General features: G+C 34.0%; 1 protein-coding gene and 1 long non-coding RNA gene across 3 annotated transcripts; both read right to left on the reverse strand.

The window, feature by feature from the left end:
• Positions 1–1587: 1587 nt before the first annotated feature.
• Positions 1588–16271, reverse strand: LOC114731389 (uncharacterized). Its single transcript, XR_003738915.1, has 3 exons — positions 16227–16271; positions 5174–5177; positions 1588–1650 (listed from the first exon to the last, which is right to left on the reverse strand). It is a non-coding gene; the product is annotated as an uncharacterized LOC114731389 (long non-coding RNA).
• Positions 16272–22015: 5744 nt separating this feature from the next.
• On the reverse strand, positions 22016–25255 carry LOC114731386 (uncharacterized). Of its 2 annotated transcripts, none has more exons than XR_003738913.1 (6): positions 25134–25255; positions 24282–24646; positions 24110–24198; positions 23906–24018; positions 23401–23578; positions 22016–22952 (listed from the first exon to the last, which is right to left on the reverse strand). XR_003738913.1 is itself a non-coding variant. In XM_028918541.1 (6 exons), exons 3-6 carry the CDS (start codon positions 24187–24189, stop codon positions 22867–22869), a joined length of 420 nt encoding a protein of 139 aa, XP_028774374.1. In that variant the 5' UTR covers positions 24190–24198; positions 24282–24646; positions 25134–25255; the 3' UTR covers positions 22016–22866. The 2 variants fall into 2 exon arrangements, 1 of the variants encoding a protein (XP_028774374.1); XM_028918541.1 differs by having other exon boundaries at positions 23943–24018.
• Between the last annotated feature and the right edge of the window lie 414 nt (positions 25256–25669).

The raw sequence follows: 25669 nt of genomic DNA on the forward strand, positions 1-25669 counted from the left end.
CTTGAGCTTTCGTCAATAAAGCTAATATACTTTTCCTGCACATACAAATCGTATACCTTTCCTTAATATGCATGCAATTTGATCGAGCACAGTAATGAAGGGATGAAGATTATTGTGCGCAGAGAAGCTTCAGAGATTGACCACAGAATAGGAATGTGATGATGAAGAAGAAGGACTCTGGGGGAAGAGTGAGCCTGAAATAAGTACTGGGTGTATTGTACAGTCCAGCTGTATGACAGAGTGCTTTATCAGAACGGTGAATGAGAAAGAGGGGACAAGATTCTTGTCTGATTGGCCCATTGACTCCGTTGGCGGAAGCGGGAACCACCTTTTATTTAAAGCCTATTTTCATATTTAAATTGGTTGTTGAACTTCTAATCTCTGAACTTTAAACTAATTAATACTCCATCGTATTACAAAGCATCTACATCGAAGCGTTCAACTTGCCAACTCACAATATAAGAAAATAATACTCTTCTTGTCTTATTTATAGAGCAAAGAGAAAAGACATTTTCTGATCCTATTTATAAAGTACTGAGAGAAATTTTTTATATGGATATACAATTTTACCATTTTATTTTTGTGTTGAATTTGTTTACATGAGATATAATATATATTAAATAGGAATAAAGTTAAAAAAATTTTGAATTTTAAATAAGAGTTAATGAAATTTAAGGTTTTTCTTGATCTACATAAAACATATTAGAAGTACCTTATAAATAAGACTAGTTGAGTATAATAGTAGTTCACATAATCCAATTGAAAAGAAGAAATCAAAGAGAACAAATTACTGCACGTTACTCATTTATACTTAAATATAAAAATGAGTTACTACGTTGATTTTGCATTTAAATGTAGGACCTTGGTCTATTTTCATTTTTATATTTATTATTTTTTTAAGACTAAATTATCTAATATATATAAATTGATATATAATCTAATATTACATAAAAATATTTTAAAAAATCATGTCACATTTATTAAAATTAAATAATTTATCTAAATTTCTTACATTAAATATTTAAGGAAAAATGACAAAAAAATGTTAAAAATTACTAAACATCAAATCAGATTTGATAACAACACTTTGTTTGACATTAATGACACTAAATTTGTAAATAATAATAGATTTTTGGGAGAATTACAATGAGGTCCCAAATAAGAAAAATAATTAAAAAGCAAGTCCCAGATGTTATTATTCTCAATATAGGACTTGTCATTATAAACTACTGAAGTTGTTATTAGGACCTCTTAGTAATTATTTTTTTTATGTGGGACTTGATTGTAATTCTTTTTAAATTTTTATTGACATTTTTTATTTGGCATTTAATAATTTTTAGTTTTTTTATTTTTTTAATATTCAATAAAAAGGTATTACGAGTCTTGAATTAGAGAGTGATTGAAACAGTAGTGTTGCAGGCTTTAGGGGTTTCAGGAAGGGTGCTCAATGATTGGAGTTGTTTAATATAAACTCTTGTCATCATTTTAACCTAAACCAAAAACTTATTTCAGCTATTTGCTTCATATTTCATAAATAATCGTGATCGTGACTCTAAGCACGTTTAAGGCTTGTTTGGAAGGCAGTAAATGATTATGGGACGTTGTATTAGTAGTCTAGTATTCATGTGAGGGCGCAGAGCATACATTGTTCTACAGCTGCACGACATGGTGCTTTATTATTAGGAAATTTTTTTAGCACAGCAAAAGTGACTTTACTAAAGACCACACGATTTTTGAAATTATACGGTAAAACCAAAGCATCAAACTCAAAAGGAAAAAAAAAAGTTTTGTTTTGATGGTAAATTACCAAAATATTATTTATTTATTACTTTTACAAGTATATATATGTATTTTGACATGTGGCCATAACAAAAATATATGTGTATATATAAAAATTTATAACTCCCAATTTATATTATAACCACAAGTCCAAAAATTTATGAATGCTTATAAGTTTGGGGCTTGAGTTTTCGTCAATAAATCTAATCTACTCTTCCTGCACATACCGAATCATCTACCTTTCCTTAACATGCATGCGATTTGATCGAGCAAAGTAATCAAGAAATCAAGGTTATGAATCGCAGCGCAACTTCGGAGATTGATCAATCTTGAATCTGCCTAAGTAGAGAATGAACGATTGTGCAAAGGCAGATTCTGACTTCTGGGCAAACTGACTCTGAATGACTATTTCACGTGAATGGCCTTCGTGTTCGAAACCTATCCCGTTTGTCTTCCCCGCAATACATTTTCTTATATTTTCTAGGTCCTCTCATCTAGAGAAAGTTGACCCACCAAATGGCTTGTGAGATATCTGATTCAGAAACTTGCCTAGCTTCTTCTTCTTCTTGTTTGTGCTCTTCTCCTCACAGCTTTTTCTGCAAATATGAAACCTCATGCTATTAAAAAGAAACCGATACCGAACGCATCTTTATAAAAATCCATCTAACTTTAATCTTTGTCATAATCTTTAATTACCTAGCTTCATCATGCTGCTGGGGATTCCAACAACTTCCAACATTCCTGGCTGATCCTCCAAATCTATCATGTTTGCGAATCTGTGCATTAACGTTATTATCATCCACACGTGATCAAGTTGCGAAACAAACAGCTCGAGCTGAAAATCTCTTGCTTCCTTTTAAGGGAGATAATGAAGAAAAAGATGATGATGATGATGATAGTGATATATAAAGTAGTGTCTCTGACAGTTTTGTCAGTTTCGTTTCTTTGATGCTTGCTCATGTTCATCGAACTGGGTTGATAAAAAGAAAAATATAGCGAGTGATTCTCAAGTTTGTCTGCTTCAACTTTTACCAGATTCACTTCCATCTGCTAATGTGGACCTATCGGAACTCATTTCTGATGATAGCTGATCTGGAGAATTGGGTTTGAAATATGGAAATCTTTCATGTTGAAGTTCTTTTGGTAGCAATGGGTGCTTCTGCTTTAGCTGTTTGCCTTCTATATCATACACTTGAGCAGGAATCTCCACGTTCAATATGGAAGCTTTCCTTGGACCAAACATAACAGTTTCTGCATAATCAAAGAGGCTTCTCAACGAATATTGAGATCCTGAGGACGTATTCATTATCAGATATTGAGTAATGAGGTCATCATCCAACAAGTCTTGCCACAAGTACCCTGTCTCGTACCTCCTGATCCCAATTTGAATCCACAGATCACATACTTCAACTCGATCCAAAAAAAATAAAAAATTCAAAAACAGACCACAAAGGTACAATTCATTCTTCCTCTTGTAGGACCATGCATACGTCTCTGCCAAATCCTTCCCTCTTGCTTTCCGATCCACCTCTTCACATGTTTTATCACATAAAGTCCATAAATCATGACCTGCGAAAGCGAGGAACAGGGTGCTACACACAGAGACAGAGGTGCCTGTAATTTGCAGACCCAGCGTCTCAAAAACCAAAACCACAGTTCACGCCATTCTTATCCATGTGTTTACACTAAATCTTGACTGATAAAAAACATTTCTTACAACACTTAATAATGTGGTTTTCAGGTTCCAAAGAGAAGTCCAAAACCTTAAAATTTAGGGAAGGAAAGAAAGTATTAAAAGACAGAAGAGGGAAGCATACAACATTGGAAGTGAGAGTCAACAAATCACGACGTGCAAGTGGGAACAATTTTCTTAAAGGTAACGGAAACGTGCAAGGAATTTCACGGGAATGTAATGAAAGAAACAGATAAGTTAAAACACCTCGAAGATAGACTCCACTGCAAGCCAAACGATGAATACGCATGAGATGAGGTTCTTCAGAACCACCCATCAAACTAAGGAAGTACACTATATGGATCCTTCTCACTTCACTACCTTTACTTCCTTTACTTCCTTCCATCTCCTTCTCTCTCTCTCTGCGCTGCAATCCCAGATCTCTCTTCCTTTAATTCACAAACTTAACTCTCTGCTACTTCACAAGCAAGCAATGGCAATATATATACACTGTAGAAATCAGCTAACCTGCGATAAGAAGAAAGATCTCTGTCTCTCATGGTGCCGGCAGCTACTAAAATAGGAGTTGATAATAATCCAATATTGCCTTTCGATGTTTGATTGATTACCATATATGGTGAAGATAATGTAGGCCCGCTGGAAACACAATCGTACTTGGAGTAGTGTGCCTGTTTTCTTTAAATAATTTGAATTTGAGTATTCTCATGCCACATAGGAGAACTTCTAATTTTATATGATTAACATACTATTTACGTGAACCACTTCTGTTTATTTATTTATTTATTTATAATTATAATTAATAACCAGTACTTGTCCTCACGGCATTACTCTCAAAAAAGGTAAATTCTGTTTCTCTCTTTCCGTTGCCATATCTTTCCTTTTTGTCTTTCAAAAGTTTGATTACAGATTTCAAATCTTAATTTTGAAAATAATTCAACTGCAAATACAATATGATCTTTCCTCAAAGTCAGCTTTTTTATTCATGATGGCAAAATACTTATTTGTATTGTATCACTGGCATTCATACTTAATATATAGGTCCTGTTTAGTACAAAGTATTAAAAATAAAAGATAGGGATTGAGATTGAAAGTGCAAAACTATATTACAAAAGTGTTTAATATGAGTAATTGTATTATACTTGGGATTAGACAAACCCATAAATATAAGATTGGAGAATACCATGAGAGGAGGTGGTGTTTTTCCAATCCTATCTATCTGGGATTGCCTAATCCTATGTGATAAGAAACCACTCATGCTAAGCATCCTTTTAACATATGTTTTCAACCCAATCCCAATATTTATCCCCTCATTTCCAATATTTTGTACCAAACGTAACCCATAGTATCTTAAAGCTACATGTGCACATATGAACCTCCGACAGAGGCAAGTCACTAACTAAAAAAAAAAAGGTACTAGATAATTCTCAAATTTTCTAACTTGTCTTATAAATAGAAACAAATCACTCTCCAAAATGTTGTCCTACAAACAGAAACTGAGGACAACCAATTTTAAGATACTTGAAAGCATTTTAGTATAGTTAGTAAGGTATTATTCATAAATAAGTCCCTTGTTCAGAGTTCATATGTAAATTTGCCTATGTAATTCGACTTGAGTCCAGTATAGATAAGTTCCTTGAATAAGTCTTCATGTCATTCTTCCAATAAAATAGTGTTGTTGCTATAAGCAAGTAGTTGCATTACAAACCTAGTTTCATCATAAATAAATGTACCGACTAAAATAGCGTAATTGAACAAATATAGAAGCACACAACATAAATATAGAATCAAAAGCAGTTTTTAAATAATGACTTAAAGGATATCAGGTCCTATCATCTTCAGTGTCACACACAGCAATAACCGTGCATATTACATTACCAAAAAGAATTAGAATAATTGAGAGGCATGCCACAAACAACTTTCAAATTCGACTTCGTACCATATGATTATTTGGCTCTAATATAATAAATTAATTTTAGGCATTCTAACTGCGGGAGGAGAAGCTCATGAAGTATATTCATCATCAACATAATATAAAATGAAGTCAAACAGTGGAGGCACATACGGACCTGACTAGTCAATTCCCAGTAGCACCCATCCGGGGTCGTCTCATTTAGAAGCACACTTCCATTATTGGAGTTCACTCTCTGAGGGGGTCTTAATTGATTGCAAGATTCAGCAGAGAATGTTTGGAGAGAAGGGCAGAGCATGATGCCTCTGTATACGAGATCTAATTGTGGCATGTCAAATAATTCAAGAGATGTCAACATGGGAAGTTCAATAGTGGGGTGAAAACAGCTGTTCTGCAGAAGGGCCATGAGTTCGTCAACATCAACAAGTTCCGGGACAGAATGATCCTCTCCAACTATTTCTTTCATCTCCTTACATCTACGAACACAAATGGTGCGCAGGTTTTGGAGGAGTGCTGGTAACTTGAACGCGATCAGAGTCTCCATGCTGTCGCAATCCTGAATTTCAAGATCCGTGAGATGAGAAAATAGGGTGGATTGATGCAAGGAATCAGCATATGGTGACACAAAACTTTTCAGTTTGTTCAAACCAGAGAGTCTTAGACGTCCAACAAGTTGGAAAGAGAAGCAAAAGGGGCAATTGCAACACCACAAGTACTCCACATCATCATAGAGGCAAATATCCAACAGTTCAATTTGGTGTGGATTATTGTTGTGGCCATATGATAAAACAGTACATAGGGGTCCAGCACCTGTCCCTTGCTGGCAATTAATCATATCCAACTCCTTCATGTCTGCAGGGAGTATTACTTTTTCATGTCCCAAAACCATATTCTCAATAACCACCTTTTTCATGGGATATTCTATGATAACATTTCCATCGCAAAGAACATCACTTAGGCCAAGATCGTAACTTCTATCCTGTAAAGTTAAATGATAGCTTCTGGTTGCACAATTGTCGCCCAGGAAGCTCACAAAGGTATTGAATATACTAACGTCATGAAAATAGGCTACTATAACTTCCAACTTTTTCAAACCTTGTGTACCTTGTACTGTCACGTTTGTTTTGTATAGGGGACCACCCAGCTCAAAATGCTCTAAATTGGTCAATTTGGATATGAGAGATATTGACATTACTAGCTTATCTGTATGGAGCAGATTCAGGTATTTAAGATTGACCAATGATTCCAAGCCCTCAGGTGCTTCACTGATGGCAGTGAAAAATAGATCCAATGATATTAACCGTTTCAATTTTCTTATTGATGGAATTAAACTCAATTTTCTACATCCTGAAAGTAACAATGCAGTGAGACATTCCAAGCTAGACACCGAGCTGGGCAAACACTTGATTCCAGTCTCAGACAAGTCAAGTGTTTTAAGAGTAGGCATGTTGTTAAAAAAATCATCTGAGATATAGTTGAGGTTTGCGTTGTGATTCAAAAGCAATGTAGAAAGTTGAGAACACCTCGGACATGTGCCATCTGGAATTGTTTGTATCTCATTCCGCATCAGAAAAACTTTTTGTAGATCTTCTTTCCACTGGTCATCACTTGGTATTTTTGTTAACTTCTCAGAAGCTTTTCTCATAATTTTACCAGTTTCTTCCGCAATACCAACAGCAAGGACTCTAAGGAATTTGTTTGTCATCCAATAACCACCATCATCATAATCCAACATGCTATGATTCTTTAATTTACGTAACATGTTCCAGCCTTCGTTATACTGCACCCTCAACTTCTCTCTCTCATCAATGCTTTCATAGACAAATTTTCTTATCAAATGATTAGCATCGTCATTATCAAAATTTCCATTGGTACTTAAGATGCAATATAGGAAGAATCTTTGGAATTTGTTAATTAAGAAATCATAGCTAGATCTCAAAACTGGAAATACCCATTTGTCCATTTCATATTGCCCATTGCCCAAGTTTTCAAGACATTCCAACATATGTCTCCATTCTCTAGCTTCTGTTTTCCCCTTCATGCTTGTTGCGATTCTAACAATAGCAAGAGGAAAACCCTCACATTTTTGTGCCTCATTCCGTGCAATATTTTCCACTTCCGAAGACAGTTCCTTACAGAATAATCCCAAAAACTCATCAAACAAAGCCCTACTATCTTCTTCATCTAAAGGCTTCACTTTTATTACCTTCTCACAATCCATACCTTGACACACTTCCTTTACACGGGTAGTCAAAATCAATTTAATTTGATTATCTGACATAGGAAATCTGACGTCCTTTAGAGAGAAATGATCCCAAACATCATCTAAAATAATAACACATTTATTCATCTCTTTGAATGCTTGAAATAATTTCAGGGCAATTGTTTTAACCTCATACTCACCAAATATATCCAAATCAATTGATTTGGCTATCACTTTTTGCAAATGCAAGATGCTATCTTGTGATACAGTTACCCAAATAACTTTAATGTCATTACGAATAAGCTCATGATATATATAGGTTGCTAAGGCTGTTTTTCCTGACCCTCCTCCTCCCCAAATTCCAATAGCTGACTCCCCCATAATCTCCTCCTCCTCCTCCTCATCATCATCATCGTCGTTGTCGTCATCATCCATTATCCATTTCCTTATATCTTTACTCTGCCTCTTAAAAACCCTTCCTATTAAATCTGTTGTAGGCAATGTATAACCTTCGGAAAATCCTAGCGACCACAATAGTAAGAAATATTTAAAGATGGTGAGAAGAATTAAAAAAATTAAATCAAATATATGGCATTCAAATTTTAACCAATCATACATATACTCTATTCATCTTTCTGTCAATCGTATTTGGGAATATTTTAAGAATTCAAAATGTAAGCCACCACGAAATTTAGGCAAGAATTAAATATTTTTTCTGCACTTGTCCCTCATTAAATAATAAAAAAAGTCATGGAGACGAGAGTGCTATATAAGAGAGGGTTACAATTCAATGGGAGTAATTTTTGAATGTTATGACAATTTTTTGGCCAAAAAACATTATGAAAAATTTTAAAAGTCTAAAAAATTCAACTAATTTTATTAGATTTTTCATAAATGACATCTAAAATGAGTTGGACCTATATTTTATATGCAAATACCCATACCTTTTTCTAAACGATCATGTCTATTCACCCCGTCAACTCGTAATCTTTTATTGCCATCTTGCTTTTCAACTTGTGCATAGTGGCGTCTTGCTTTGTCATATATATTTTGTTTTTCTTGGTTTAGGTCACTGTTGAGCAACTTCAAAGCCAAGTCCTCCCTTTCTTTTTCACTGTCAAACTACATAGTTGTCCGTATCATTTATATGATCAAGGGTCTGTTTAGGATCAAGAAAATGGAGGAGAGGAAAGAAGAAAAAATATTTTAACAAGACTGATTTAAAAAATTGGAGAAATAGAGTTAAAAGTTTTTAATTAATTTTTACTACTCTTTTTATTTTACATATTATACCCAGTCCCAAGCCCGGATAAAGGAGGAGGGTTGTGTTGGGCCTCGACAGCCAATATAAAAACCTGTCCAATCTCATGAACATGGGTTAATGAAGAAATTATACTAGTGCAAGGTCGTTGCCTAGAAGTAACACACTGTATGGCTTGAGTATAACGAGAAGTGAGCTAAAGCCACTACATCGTCACCCAGATGTAGTGTTAAATGAGTAAGGACTACCGCACTCTTTTGGATGGAGGCGGCTAAAGAAGTTAGTTCATGAGAGCAAGATTAGATTTGGTACTTGGAATATTAAGATTTTGAATGAAAAATCTATGGAGGTAGTAGGAGTTATGAGGGACAGAAGGATTAATATCTTGTGCCTCCAAGAAACTAAATAGGTTGGAGAAGTGTCCGCGGCGGAATTTGGAGAGTGTAAACTTTGGCACACCCGAAAGGTGAGTGCAAGGACTAGTGTTGGTATTATCGTGGACGGAACATGGAAGAAGAATGTGGTGAGGTTAAATGGTTTGGGGACAGAATAATATCTTTTAGAATAATTGTTGGAAAGAATACTTTCGATATTATTAGTGCCTACACACCTCAAGTTAGGGCAAAGACACACCTTAAAGATAACTTTTGGGAAGATATGGAGGGGTTGGTTCAAAGCATACCATTTGAAGAAAAAAATTTTATTGGTGAGGACCTTAATGGATATGTCGGCAAGGAAGGAGGGCAATTTGCTGAGGCTCATGATGGTTTTGGTTTTGGGAAGCTTAACAATGGATGACAATTTATTCTTAACTTTTCACTTGCATATACTTTCAAGATTGTCAACACTTGTTTAAAGAAGCGAGAGGAGCATTTAATCATGCACCAGAGTAGCGCCTCAAAATCATAGATTGATTTCTTTTTGGTTAAGAATCCAGATAGAAGACTGTGTACTAATTGCAAAGTGATTCCTGAGGATGGGGTGACTGCACAACATAGAGTACTTATCCTTACATGCGTTTTAAGAGTATCAAACAAAAGTATCATCAAGTGATAAACCCTAGAGTTAAGTAGTGGCAATTAAAGGGTGAGAAGCTAGAGTTCTTTAAAAAGATGCTTTTGGAGGGAGGGAACTTGGAGTTGCAGGGAAATACGAAGATTATATGGGAAGAGATGGCTAAAAGAGTACATATGGTAGCTAAAGCAATTTTGAGAGAATCTAAAGGTTGTGGTTAGAGAGAGAAGGAGACTTGGTAGTGGGATAAAAATGTATAAGAGAAAGTCAGACAGAAAAGATATTGTTTTAAAGCCATACATTTGTACAATAGTATAGAAAATTGGGAAAAGTATTGTTTGACTAAAAAAGAGACGAAAAGAACAGTGAGCGAAGCATGTACCAAAGCATATGGGGGGTTTTATAAGAAGTTAGGAACAAAGGTGGAGGAAAAAAATATTTACAAGATTGCGAAGCAAAAGAAGAGAAAAAAGACAGATCTGGACCAAATGAAGTATATAAAGGATGAAGATGGTAAAGTTTGAGTTATTGATAGGGATATTAAAGACAGATGAGATGCTTACTTTTACAAGTTGTTTAATGAGGAAAGCGATTGTGCGACTCAAAACTTACAAGACCTGCTAATTAGCAAAGATGATCAGAATTTGACCTTTTACCGCAGGATTCATATTGGAGAGGTTAAGGCAGTTCTCAAGAATAATGGATAATGGTAAAGCCGTTGGACCTGATGATATTCCTATTAAAGCTTAGAAATGTTTAGGCGAGAAGGATGAATTGTGGCTGACCAAGTTTTTTAATTAAATCTTACGCTTCAAGAATACGCTGTATGAATGGAAGAAAAGCATTTTAGTTTCCATCTACAAAAATAAAGAAAATATTCAAAACTATGTAAACTACAGAGGGATAAAATTTATGAGCCATACGATGAACAACAACAACAACAACAAGCTTTATCCCACTAGGTGGGGTCGGCTACGTGAATCACACGACGCTATCGTACTCTGTCAACAACCCAGTTCTTAGATATGTTGTTAACTAGAAGGTCTCGTTCAACATAGGTTGAGATTAGAGACTTCTATTTCTAAAAACCAATTTGGTTTTATGCTTGGAAGATCTACAACGAAAGCAATCTATTCATTAAGAGGGTTAATGGAAAGATATAGGAGAAAGAAAGGGATTTACATATCATTTTTATTGATTTGGAAAAAACCTATGATCGTGCGCCAAGAGAAGTACTTTGGAAGGCTTTGGCAAAAAAAAGTATACGGGTTGCTTATATCAAAGCCATACAAGATATGTATGAAGGGGTAATTACTAGTGTAAGAACACCTGGAGGTGAGATAAAGAACTTCTCCATTAAGATTGGCCTACTTCAGGGTTCTGCTTTGAATACTTACTTGTTTGATACTGTTCTAGACGTTCTAATCGAATCTATTCAAAAAAAAAAATCCCTAAGTGCATGCTTTTTCCAGATGACATTTCTCATGGCGGAATCAAAAGAAGAGAAAAATTAGAGTTATGGAGAAAGACTTTAGAGTCCAAAGGTTTCTGCTTGTGCAGGAGCAAAACGGAATATACGCATTGTAATTTTGGAGAAAGGCAAGAAAATGGTGATTTGCAGGTTAAGATGGGGGATCAAATCATTCTTTGATGATCAAAGTTTAAGTACCTAGGATCTATTGTACATGAGGATGGTGAAATTGATAGAGACGTTTCTCATAGAATACAAGCTGGTTAGTTAAAATGGAAGAAGGCTATGAAGTTATGTGCAATAAGAAGGTACCTGAGAAGCTTAAGGAAAAATTTTTTTGAACTGCTATAAGACAAACTATGTTATACGGCAGTGAATGTTAGGCGATAAAGGAAAAATAGGAGCATAAAATGGGAGTAGCAAAAATGAGGATGTTGAGATGGATGTGTGGTCATATAAGAAAAGATAAGATTCAAAACGAAAATATCAGAGCAAGAGTTGGTGTGGCGCTTGTCGAAGAGAAAATGGTTGACAATTGCTTAAGGTGGTTTGGACATGTACAGAGACGACCATTAGAGGCTCCAGTGAGGAGGGCAGATCAGACAGTTTAGAGCCCCATAAAAAGGAGCAAAGAAAGAACAAGAAGAACACTGAATGAGGTCATTGAATGAGGTCTTTTGGTCAACAACATATCTAAAGACTGGGTTGTTGACAGAGCACAATGACGTCGTGTAATTCATATAGCCGATCCCATATAGTGGAATAAGACTTTTGTTGCTGTTGTATTCTCTTTATTCAAATTTTAAAATCTCATTTCTTCAATTTTGTCACCCTTACCTTCCCCTCCATTTCCCTCATAGGGTAAAAAAAAGTATTTGCGTGCTCGTGCAGGACTATGCGTGGGCATGTGTGAGCGCTTAGCTATGAATATATGACTAGATGTTTGTAAGAAGTCATACCTGAAATGAATTATGTCTCTTCACATAATTATATGATTGTTCCATGAACTTCATAACAAAGATACCGCAGTCAAATCTACAAATTAAAAGATACATATATGACAAGGTCATGATAAAAGCTTTTTCTAGTAAAGTTTATATAATTTTACATAATAATTGTCCACTCACCCATTGGGCTGTGGGAGGATGTCAGTTTCCATCTTCGAACGAAATTCCGTAAATGCTACATTTACGAAGAGTTTTTCCATGGCAAGCAACTAGATGCATAAAACACATATTTTATAAAATCAAAAGAATAATTGACCGATTAATGTTGTCAACATTGCAATTATCTAACACTCACCAATTTTTTGGTTCTCTCGTCACGTTCAGCCACAAATGTATTGGGTAGAGAATCCCATATTTTTATCTCTTTATTCTTTAAATGGATAATATATAAATAAAAATGTCCACCATTTGACGTTGCTCCAATGTGAACAGGAATAAATATCTATTATTCGTGATAAAAAAATTAAATTAATATATTTGGTAAGGAAAAAAAAAGGTCATTAGGTTGACAAAGAAACTTTTCTATAAAGAGTTGAAAAGACTGACATACCCTCTCATAGGATTCCAGGTCAGACATATAATTTTCTTTTATTTTTTGGCAACGGACAAAGTCCAAAAAGTAACCTATGTTGCATTCCAGTGCTGCTTTCTATAATTATATCATGAACGAACCATTAAAAGTTATGGTCAATGAATTAGTTTTAGATTAAAAACCCATTTGACATACAGAAAAAGGGAATAGGATATCACTGAAAATGCCACAGGAAGGTACCAATTCGAAGGTACAGTTTTGCTCTTTCGCTCAACATGGTTTAACATCTCTACAAAAATATCCATTACCTAAGAATGCATAAAATTAAATATCAACATAACGAAAACCTTGGTCATTATATTATAACAGAATATAAGAATGTATAAATACCTACCAATGAATCCAAAGGAGCCTCTGGTTTAAGTGTGATAAAAACATCTTGAGTCAAATATGAGAGTGGGGAAACAAAAACCTTGTCTTCAGGACTGAAGAATTAGAATGATATACTTATCAAAAAAAATAGAATGAGAGTGATTTTAAAAAACAAATCAAAAAATAAAGTATATTCATATATCCTTATTAGAAGAGCATATACATAGTGGGAACTATGTGAATCTAACCTTAAGCATTCAAACACATATTGTATGACCAACGAGTCTTCAATCTCCCAATCGGAAACAGAAGATGACCCAACTTGAATCATTTCCTGATAGTTAGCTTCGGCTTGGAATTGTCCTGCTTTATTGTACAATGCTATAATCTATTAGACCGTCCAATGAGTGAATGAGATTTCTTATTTTAAAAAAAAAAAAATCCCCTCTGCATGATTTTGGAAAAAAGATCATACAGGAGGGAGTATAATCATAGCAAAAATTAAGTAAAGATAATGAGAAAAGTAAGAAAAATTGAATTGAATAATATGGCAGTCAAATTTTAAGCAGTCGTACACATGCTCTCTACGTCCCTATGTGGAAGTCACCTTTTGGAAGATTTCAAGAATTCAAAACGGTAGTCACCAAAAAATGTAGGCAGCATTAAATATTTTTCCACACTTGTCCCTCATTAAATAATTAAAAAGTCATGGAGAAGAGAGTCGCAAAGACGAAAATATGAGAGAGGGTTACAATTTGAAGAGAGTAATTTTTTAAGGTAATGACAATTTTCTTGGCCAAAAAAAAAAGCTATGAAAATTTTTAAAAGATTAAAAACTTCAACAAATTCATAAATGACAAATAAATGGAGTTGGATGTATACCTTCTAAACAATCTTGTCTATTCACTCTGTCAAGTCGTGATCTTTTATTGCCATCTTGCTTTTCATTCTCTCTAATGGAAACAAAAGATGAGCCAACTTGAATGCTTTCCTGATAGTTAGCTTCAGCTTGGATCTGTCCTGCTTCATTGGACAATGCTATAATCTATTATATATACCGTCCAATGAGTGAATGAGATTTCTTATTGAAAAAAAAAAAATCCCCTCTGCATGATCTTGGAAAAAAGATCATACAGGAGCGAGTATAATCATATATAACTACGTACCGTGTTGAGAATGAAGGAGGTTGTCTCTGAGATCTCTGGAGTCTCCTTTGTCTGAATCAAATTTTGGACATACTCGAATGCCTCTGCCTTTTAATCCTTTAATATGAGATGTGATTCTGTTAACACCTCCTGAGAATTCCTCTTTACAATGCATACACTTCCATCTACCTTTTTCCTCCAATACCTCAACGTGTTGCCACATATCAACATGCTTTCGCCTTCCAACTGCCTTTCCCATTATTACTCTTCCTGCATACGCAATATTATATATATAGACACTGAACCAAAGTAATAATTAAAATTGAAGTAATACGTTCCACAATTTGGGGCTTGAGTTTTCGTCAATAAATCGAATCTATTTTTCCTGCACATGTAAAATCGCATACCTTTCCTTAATATGCATGCAATTTGATTGAGCAAAGCAATGAAGGGATGAAGATTATTGTGCGCAAAGAAGCTTCAGGGATCGACCAACCTTGAATCTGTCTGAGTAGATAACGAGTAACTGTGCAAAGGCAGAAGCAGAAACGACAACAAACGAAGATGAAAATGAGGTCACATAATAATAATCAAATGGAAAAGCAGAGCAAAAACAGAAAATTACTGAATGCTATTTCAAGTTGAGGATTGAGGCATGGCGGACAGCTGATCCCGGTGAGAAACAGCAGTTGAGTCGAGTCCACAGAATAGGAATATGATGATGAAGACGAAGGACTTTGGGGGAAGAGTGAGTCTGAAATAAATAGTGTGCATTGTACAGTGCAGCTGTATGACAGAGTGCTTTATCAGAATGGTGGATGAGAAGGAGAGAAAGGACAGATTCTTGTCTGATGGGCCGATTGACTCCATTGGCGGAAGCGGGAAACGCCTTTTATTTAAAACCTATTTTCATGTTTAAATCGGTTGTTGAACTTCTAATCTCTAAACTTTAAACTAACTTATGCTCCATCTTATTACAAAGCATCTACACCGAAGCATTCAACTTGCCAACTCACAGCATAAGAAAAGAATACTCCTCTGCTCTTATTTATGGACGGAAAAAAAAGGCATTGTTAGTTCTATTTATAAGATATTGAGAGAAATTTTTTATATGGATATATAATTTTACCATTTATTTATTATTGTATTGACTTTGTTTATATAAGATATAGTGTATATTAAATAGAGATAAAGTTAAAACGTTATTGAATTTTAAATAAGATTTAATAAGGTTTAAAATTTTCTTTAGTCAGTGTGAAACATATTTAAACATTAAATATTTAAGAAAAAATGACAAAAAACAAGTTCAAAATTATTAAATCTCAAACCATATTTGATAACAACATTTTCTTTAGCGTTGACATCACTAAATTCATAAATAACAATAAATTTTTATTGAAGTTTTTTATTTGACATCAATAATTTTCAGTTTTTTTATTTTTTTAATAGGTATTACAACTTGCAAGTCATGAATTAAAGCATGAGTTGAAACAGTAGTGTTTCAGGCTTTAGGGGCTTGAGGAAGGGTGCTCAATGATTGGAGTTGTTTAATACTACTCCAATTTTAAATATAAGATTCATTTTATAGTGTAATTTATGTTTTATACTACAAAAAAAATTTTATATTTAGGACAAGAAGAATATAAACTCTTGTATCATTTTAACCTAAACCAAAAACTTATTTCAGCTGTTTACCTACCGTGACCCTAAGCAAGTTTAAGGGCTTGTTTGGAAAGCAGAAAAATAGTTTTTCAATCACAGCGCAGAAGTACTTCACCTAAATGATTATGGAACGTTGTACTAACATTCATGTGAGGGCACAGAGCATACATTGTTCTACGGCTGCATGACATGGTGCCTTATTATTGGGAAATTTTTTTAGCACGGCAAAAGTGACTTTACTAAAGACCACACGATTTTTGAAATTATACGGTAAAACCAAAGCATCAAACTCCAAAAAAAAAAAAAGTTATGTTTTGATGGTAAATTACCAAGATATTATTTATTTATTTATTATTTTTATAAGTATATATATGTATTTTAACATGCGGCAATAACAAAAATATAAGTGTATATATAAAAATTTATAACCCCCAATTTATATTATAACCACTAGTCCAAAAATTTATGAATGCTTATAAGTTTGGGGCTTGAGTTTTCGTCAGTAAATCTAATCTACTCTTCCTGCGCATACCGAATCATCTACCTTTCCTTAACATGCATGCGATTTGATCGAGCAAAGTAATCAAGAAATGAAGATTATGAATCGCAACTTCAGAGATTGATCACTCTTGAATCTGTCCAAGTAGAGAATGAATAATCGTGCAAAGGCAGATTCCGATAGTGACAAAACGAAGATGAAAATCGGGTCACATGCCAATCAAATGGAAAAGCAGAGCAAAGAGAGAAACTTACTGAATGCTACTTCAAGTTGAGGATCGAAGCGTGGCGGACGACTGACTCTGGTAAGAAGCAGTAGTGCTGCTGACTTGACGCCTCAACACACAAGAAATCGCGCTAATAGATTAATATTAACTAAACAATTAGGGAGCCGTAATGAAGCGACTGTGTATTAACGTGGGCTTGGGCTGTGAAGAGGGCACTAGGGGCCCTGCTACTTTGGGCTTAGGTTGAAAGCGAAGGGGCAGGCTGGAGGTGAAATTCAAAGATAATTGTTTTGTTATGTTTCCAAATTGAAATACTAAAACAAAATTTTTAATAATTCCAGTTTATTTATTATGTGATATTATAATAATATTTTTATACAATATTAAATCTCCAACGTTAAAATATTAATTTAAATGATAGAAATGATGCCCATTTTTATATATCTATCTCATATCTTTTTCTCAATCATTCTCCTGCATTTCTTTTCCTGTTTTTCTTTTTCACTCATCATTTTCATAAAATAAGAGTATATTTTAAAAAAATTACATATCTTATATATTTACTATTTTTAACTAATTTTAATCAACATTTTAATTTAGCCGCTGCTTAGGACCAGAGGAAGTAATTTAGTTTTTAAATATTTTTATTAATTTAGGTTCCAGTAATGAGCATTAGTAAACTTATGTTAATTTACAACAATTTAAGATGAGCATCAAATACGATAATTTTAAATAAAATATTTTGCACATTATTATACTCCTATATTAAAAACGGCAGCTACCACATGCAACCAAAGACAAGGAGCTGTCGGAAATGGTAAATGAATCAGTGATCCGAATAAATAGAAATAGCTATTAATTCTGAAGTCACACCAAAAAAAAAAAAAAAGAGCTCTGTGACGTTTCAGAAATTCTGCATTCACACAAGGTGAGCTTAAACTTCAACACTCTAAAGGTGAGGATAAGCTAGCAGAAGAAGATCCCGTTTGGTACCGTAAGACTACAACTGTAATGATTTTAAAAAGTTAAATTGAAGTGAAATTTAAATTTTAAAATTAAATAAAACATCAGAACAATTCGCGGATTAACTCGTTCGATGGGTAGAAAAATTTATAGCGACAAATCCAAATTTAGAACCTGAAAATATTGAAATATTCTCAATTTAATTTGATTAACACGTGACATATGACATGAAATAAATTAATTTGGATAGGGCTCGGGGAAACTGATGGGGTCAAAAGCAATTTTATTTTCGAACTTGATTCTCCACAGGCGATGGTCCGACTAAATGACTATTTCGCATGAATGGCCTTCGTGTTCGAAACCTATCCCGTTTCTCTTCCCCGCAATAAATTTTCTTATATTTTGTAGGTCCTCTCATCTAGAGAACGTTGACCCACCAAATGGCTTGTGAGAAATCTGATTCAGAAACTTGCCTAGCTTCTTCTTCTTCTTCTTGTTTGTGCTCTTCTCCTCACAGCTTTTTCTGTAAATATGAAACCTCATGCTATTAAAAAGAAACCGATACCGAACGCATCTTTATAAAAATCCATCTAACTTTATTCTTTGTCATAATCTTTAATTACCTGGCTTCATCATGCTGCTGGGGATTCCAACAACTTCCAACATTCCTGGCTGATCCTCTAAATCTATCATGTTCGCGAATCTGTGCATTAACGTTATTATCATCCACACGTGATCAAGTTGCGAAACAAACAGCTCCAGTTGAAAATCTCTTGCTTCCTTTCAAGGGAGATAAGGAAGAAGAAGAAGAAGATGATGATGATAGTGATATATAAAGTAGTGTCTCTGACGTATCAGTTTTGTCAGTTTCGTTTCTTTGATGCTTGCTCATGTTCATCGAACTGGGTTGATACAGAGAAAAATATAGCGAGTGATTCTCAAATTTGTCTGCTTCAACTCTACCAGATTCACTTCCATATGCTAATGTGGACCTATCGGAACTCATTTCTGATGATAGCTAATCTGGAGAATTTGGTTTGAAATATGGAAATCTTTCAGGTTGAAGTTCTTTTGGTAGCAATGGGTGCTTCTTCCTTAGCTGTCTGCCTTCTGTATCATACACTTGAACAGGAATCTCCACGTTCAATATGGAAGCTTTCCTTGGACCAAACGTAACAGTTTCTGCAAAATCAAAGAGGCTTCTCAACAAATACTGACACAACTTATTCTGAAAATTGTTACTGAAGGAGAATGCTGCATTATTTCATTTGAAGAACATACCAAAGGGGGAGGCTGGATTGTAGATCCTGAGGACGTATTCATTATCAGAGAGTGGAGTAATGAGGTCATCATCCAAAGTCTTGCCACAAGTGCCCTGTGTCGTGCCTACTGCTCCCAATTTAAATCCACAGATCACATACTTCAACTCAATCCAAAAATAAAAAATAAAAAATTCAAAAACAGAGCATAAGGGTACAATTCATTCTTCCTCTTGTAGGACCATGCATACGTCTCTGCCAAATCCTTCCCTCTTGCTTTCCAATCCACCTCTTCACATGTTTTATTACATAAACAAAGTCCATAAATCATGACCTGAGAAAGCGAGGAACAGGGTGCTACACACAGAGACAGAGGAGCCTGTAATTTGCAGACCTAGAGTCTCAAAAACCAAAACCACAGTTCACGCCGTTCTTATCCGTGTGTTTCCACTAAATCTTGACTGATAAAAAACTTTTCTTACAACACTTAATAATGTGATTTTCACGATCCAAAGAGAAGTCCAAAACCTTAAAATTTAGGGAAGGAAAGAAAGTATTAAAAGACAGAAAAGGGAAGCATACAACATTGGAAGTGAGAGTCAACAAATCATGACGTGCAAGTGGGAACAATTTTCTTAAAGGTGACGGAAACGTGCAAGGAATTTCACGGGAATGTAATGAAAGAAACAGAGAAGTTAAAACACCTCGAAGATAGACTCCACTGCAAGCCAAATGATGAATACGCATGAGATGAGGTTCTTCAGAACCACCCATCAAACTAAGGAAGTACACTATATGGATCCTTCTCACTTCACCACCTTTACTTCCTTCCATCTCCTTCTCTCTCTCTCTGCGCTGCAATCCCAGATCTCTCTTCCTTTAATTCACAAACTTAACTCTCTGCTACTTCACAAGCAAGCAATGGCAATATATATACACTGTAGAAATCAGCTAACCTGCGATAAGAAGAAAGATCTCTGTCTCTCATGGTGCCGGCAGCTACTAAAATAGGAGTTGATAATAATCCAATATTGCCTTTCGATGTCTGATTGATTACCATATATGGTGAAGATAATGTAGGCCCGCTGGAAACACAGTCGTACTTGGAGTAGTGTGCCTGTTTTCTTTAAATAATTTGAATTTGAGTATTCTCATGCCACATAGGAGGACTTCTAATTTTATATGATTAACATACTATTTACGTGAACCACTTCTGTTTATTTATTTATTTATAATTATAATTAATAACCAGTACTTGTCCTCACGGCATTACTCTCAAAAAAGGTAAATTCTGTTTCTCTCTTTCCGTTGCCATATCTTTCCTTTTTGTCTTTCAAAAGTTTGATTACAGATTTCAAATCTTAATTTTGAAAATAATTCAACTGCAAATACAATATGATCTTTCCTCAAAGTCAGCTTTTTTATTCATGATGGCGAAATACTTATTTGTATTGTATGACTGGCATTCATACTTAACATATAGCTCCTGTTTGCTACAAAACATTAAAAATAAGGGATAGGAATTGAAATTAAAAGTATAAAATATATTAAAAGAGTGTATAGTATGAGTAATTATATGATACTTGGAATTAGACAAACCCAGATATGTGGGATTAGAAAATACCATGAGAAGAGGTGGTATTTTCTAATCCTATCTATATGGGATTGCCTAATCCCACGTAATAAAAAATCACTCATGCTAAGTATCTTTTTAACATATGTTTTCAACCCAATCCCAATTCTTATCTCCCATTTTCAATACTTCGCACCAGACGTAACTATAATATCTTGAAGAATAGATATGCCATGTGCATTTTCTTAAATTTGTAACATAAAAATTTTAAAAGCTTACAATCAATTTTTATTTGTAATTTGAATACTTATTTTGTCATATGTTGAAAACCATGTACAATCTAATCCATATAAAATTTAAATGATTTCACCTGAACAAAAAAAAGGTGACAACCAAATGAGAATTGAATAAATGGTTTCACTGCAAATATAACAATAAATTATATTAAAATAACACATAAAAATATACAAAACTAAATCACTTTATTTAAAACAATAGAAATCAAATAAAAATAAACAGGATTTTTTTTTTTTGCAAAACTGTCCTCAAATATTATAGATATATTTTTCCAGTTAATTATTAGTGCACCCAGTCGAGAGTACAAGTTTAAATATTATACACCCCCTCTATCGTTAATTTTCGCATCACATCCTCTATATGTTTTTCTTACTGGCGTATATGTTTCTAACTTCAAAATTAATTTTTTTCTCACTAAGGTCACTAATAAAAAAAATATTAAATAACTCTCAAATTTTCAAATTTGTCTTGTAAAGCTGCACGTGGACATATGAACCTCCGACAGAGGTAAGTCACTAATTTTAAAAAAAAAGTACTAAATAATTCTCAAATTTTCTAACTTGTCCTATAAATAGAAACAAATCACTCTGCAAAATGTTGTCCTACAAACAGAAACTGAGGACAACCAACTTTAAGATACTTGAAAGCATTTTAGTATAGTTAGTAAGGTTTTATTCATAAATAAGTCCCTTATTCAGAGTTCATATGTAAATTTGCCTATGTAATTCGACTTGAGTTCAGTATAGATAAGTTCCTTGAATAAGTCTTCATGTCATTCTTCCAATAAAATAGTCTTGTTGCTATAAGCAAGTAGTTGCATTACAAACCTAGTTTCATCATAAATAAATGTTCTGACTAAAGTAGCGTAATTGAACAAATATAGAAGCACACAACATAAATATAGAATCAAAAGCAGTTTTTAAATAATGACTCAAAGGATATCAGGTCCTATCATCTTCAGTGTCACACACAGCAATAACCGTGTCTTGCATATTACATTACCAAAAAGAATTAGAATAATTGAGAGGCATGCCACAAACAACTTTCAAATTCGACTTCGTACCATATGATTATTTGGCTCTAATATAATAAATTAATTTTAGGCATTCTAACTGCCGGAGGAGAAGCTCATGAAGTGTATTCATCATCGACATAATATAAAATGAAGTCAAACAGCGGGGGCACATACGGACCTGATTAGTCACTTCCCAGTAGCACCCATCCAGGGTCGTCTTATTTAGAAGCACACTTCCATTATTGGAGTTCACTCTCTGAGGGGGTCTTAATTGATTGCAAGATTCAGCAGAGGATGTTTAGAGAGAAAGGCAGAGCTCGAGGCCTCTGCATATGAGATATAATTGTGGCAGGTCCAATAATTCAACATATGTCAACATGGGAATTTCAATAGCAGGGTCAAAATAGCTGTTCTGCACAAGGGCCATGAGTTCGTCAACATTCTCTAACCTGCGTTTTGCCCTTCATGCCTGTTGCGATTCTAACAATAGCTAGGGGCGAACCATTACATGCCGATACCACTTTCTTTACCAAGCTCTCTTCCAAAAACAATTCTTCATGGACTCCCGAAAACTTTCTGAACAAATCCCAAGAATCTTGTAAATTTAGACCTACCACTTTTACTACCTTCTTGCAGTCCATATGTTGACACACTTCCCTTATCCGAGTGGTCAAAATCAATTTAATTCGATTACTTGACATAGGAAATCTAAGGTCCTTTAGAGAGAAATGATCCCAAATGTCATCTGAGATAATAATACACTTCTTCATCTCCTTGAAGGCTTGAAATAATTTTCTGGCAATTCTTTTACAAGGCTCATCAGATATATCCAACTTAATTGATTTAGCTATGACTTTTTACAACTTGTACAAGTTGATATTTTGTGATACAGTCACCCAAATAACTTTAATGTCACCATTGGCTTCTTCTAAAAGCTTATCATGAATATGGGTTGCTAAGGTTATTTTTCTTGAACCCGCTATTCCTCAAACGCCAATTACTGACACCTTGTCACCCGTTATCCACTCCCATATTTGTTTATCATCATTTTGAGAATCGCACCCAATTAAATCTGTTGTAGGCAATATATAATCTTTGGAAGATTAGCAACAAAAATAGTAATAAATAATTAAGTAAAGATAGTTAGACAAGTTAAAAAAAAATTACAAAATATGGCATTCAAATTTTAAGCAGTCGTGTACATACTCCCTCCGTCCCTATGTGGAAATCACATTTTGGAAGATTTCAAGAATTCAAAATGTAAGTCACCAGAAAATTTGGGCGGCATTAAATATTTTTCCTCGCCTGTCCCTCGCTAAGTAATCAAAAAGTTATGGAGAAAAGAGTGGCAAAGAGGAAAATATGAGAGAAGGTTACAATTTGATGAGAGTAATTTTTTAAGGTTATGACAATTTTTTTGGCCAAAAAGAAGTTATGCAAAATTTTAAAAGTTTAAAAACAAATTCATAAATGACAAACAAATGGAGTTGGATATAAATTTTATATCCTGATACTCATACTTTCTTCTAAACGATCTTGTCTATTTACTCTGGCAACTCGTAATCTTTTATTGCCATCTTGCTTTTCAACTTGTGCGTAGTGGCGTCTTGCTTTGTCATATAGATTTTGTTTTTCTGGGTTCAGGTCACTGTTGAGCAACTTCATAGCCAAATCCTCCTTTTCTTTTTCACTGTCAAACTACATAGTCATCCGTATCATTTATATGACTAAGGGTGTGTTTGGGATGAAGAAAATGGAGGGGAGGAAAAGAAAGAGAAAATTTTAATGAGACCCATTTAAAAAATTGGCGAAATGGAGGTAAAACTCTTTAATTAATTCTTAGCACTTTTTTATTTTACATATTCTCTTTTTTAAAATTTTAAAACCCTGTTTCTTTAATTTTTTTTTAAATCGATCTCGTTAAAATTTCCTCATTCTTATCTTCCCCTCCATTTACTTCACGGGGTAAGAGAGAGTACTTGAGTGCCGGTGTAGGACTATGTGCGGGCATTTGTGAGTGCTTACCTATGAGTCTACGATTATATGTTTGTAAGAGGCATACCAGAAATGAAGGATTTCTCTTCACATAATTATCTGGTTGTTCCATGAACTTCATAACAAAGATACCACAGTCAAATCTACAAATTATAATATACAAATATGATAAGGTCATGGTAAAAACTTTTTTAGAAAGGTTTATATAATTTTACATAATAATGGTCCACTCACCCATTGCGCTGTGGGAGGATGGCGTTTTCCATCTTGGAACGAAATTTCGTAAATGCTACATTCACGATGAGTTTTTCCATGGCAAGCAACTAGATATAAAGCAGAAATTCTATATAATCAAAAGAACAATCATCGATTAATGTTCTGAATATTCCAATTATCTAACACTCACCAATTTTTTTATTGTCTCATTGTGTTCTGTTTCAGTCACAAATGTATCGAGTAGAGAATCCCATATTTCAGTCTCTTCGTTCTGTAAATGGATAATGTATAAATAAAAATGTCCACCATTTGGGTTTGCTCCAATGTGAACAGGAATAAACACTTATCATTTGTGATAACAGAAGTCAAATTGACATGGCGAGAAGAAAACAAAGCAATCATGCTGACAAAGAAACTTTTCTATAAAGAGTTGGAAAATTATACCTTCTCACAGGATTCCAGGTCAGACATATAATTTTCTCTTCTTTTTTTTTTTTTTTTTTGGTGATGGACAAAGTTCAAGAAGTGACCTATACCGCCTTTGAGTGCTGCATCCTATAATTACGTTATGGATGAACCATTAAAAGTAATTATCAATGTACTAGTTTTAGATTAAAAAAAAACTATTGGCATACATCATATAACAGAAAAGGGAATAGGAAATCACCGAAAATGTCACAGGAAGATACCAATTCAAAGGTATAGTTTTTTTTTCTTTCGCTCAATATCAGTTAATATCTCCACAAAAATATCTATTGCCTAAGAATGGATAGAGCTTAATATTAATATAACTAAAACCATGGTCATTAAAATTGAAATAGAATATAAAAATATAATAAATAGATACTCACGAATGAATCCAAAAAATTCTCTGATTTAAGTGTGACAAATTCTTCTTGAGTCAAATATGAAAGTGGAGAAATAAAAACCTTATCTTCAGGACTGAAGAATTAGAACGATATACTTATCACAAAACAGAACTAGGGTGATTCAAAAAGCAAAACGAAAATAGAATACATTCATACGGAGGTACGAATCCAACCTTAGATATTCAAACACATATTGTATGACCTGCAAGTCTCCATTCTCTCTACTGGAAATAGAAGATGACCCAACTTGAATCATTTCTTGATGCTTAGCTTCAGCTTGGATTTGTCCTGCTTCGTTGGACACGCTATAATCTTTAGACCATCCAATGAGATTTCTTACTACAAAAACGATAAACATTACCGGAACTAAAGGAAGATTTAAAACTCTTCACCTCTGTCTGAAATGTAAAGGAGTGTCTAATTAATGTTTTCTTCATTGAAACCTATATAGCGTAAGTTAAGGAAAAAAAATCTCTCTGTGTGAATTTAAAAAGATAGGAGAGAGTATAATAGTATATAATTAAATTATTTTTATAATAATATATAATTAAATTATTTTAACTAATTTTTATAATTAAAAAATAGTAGTTAACGCATTAAATTTATCTCAAATTGAATTTTTTTTTAAAATTTACCTATATCAAATAAGGTTGTGGGGAAAATAATGCAACGAATTACATTGAAGTATTCATTCCAGAGATAAAATTGA

Source organism: Neltuma alba, unplaced genomic scaffold, assembly GCF_004799145.2.
Source record: "Neltuma alba isolate B1F8T4 unplaced genomic scaffold, ASM479914v2 tig00012826_pilon, whole genome shotgun sequence".
Lineage (NCBI taxonomy): Eukaryota > Viridiplantae > Streptophyta > Magnoliopsida > Fabales > Fabaceae > Neltuma > Neltuma alba.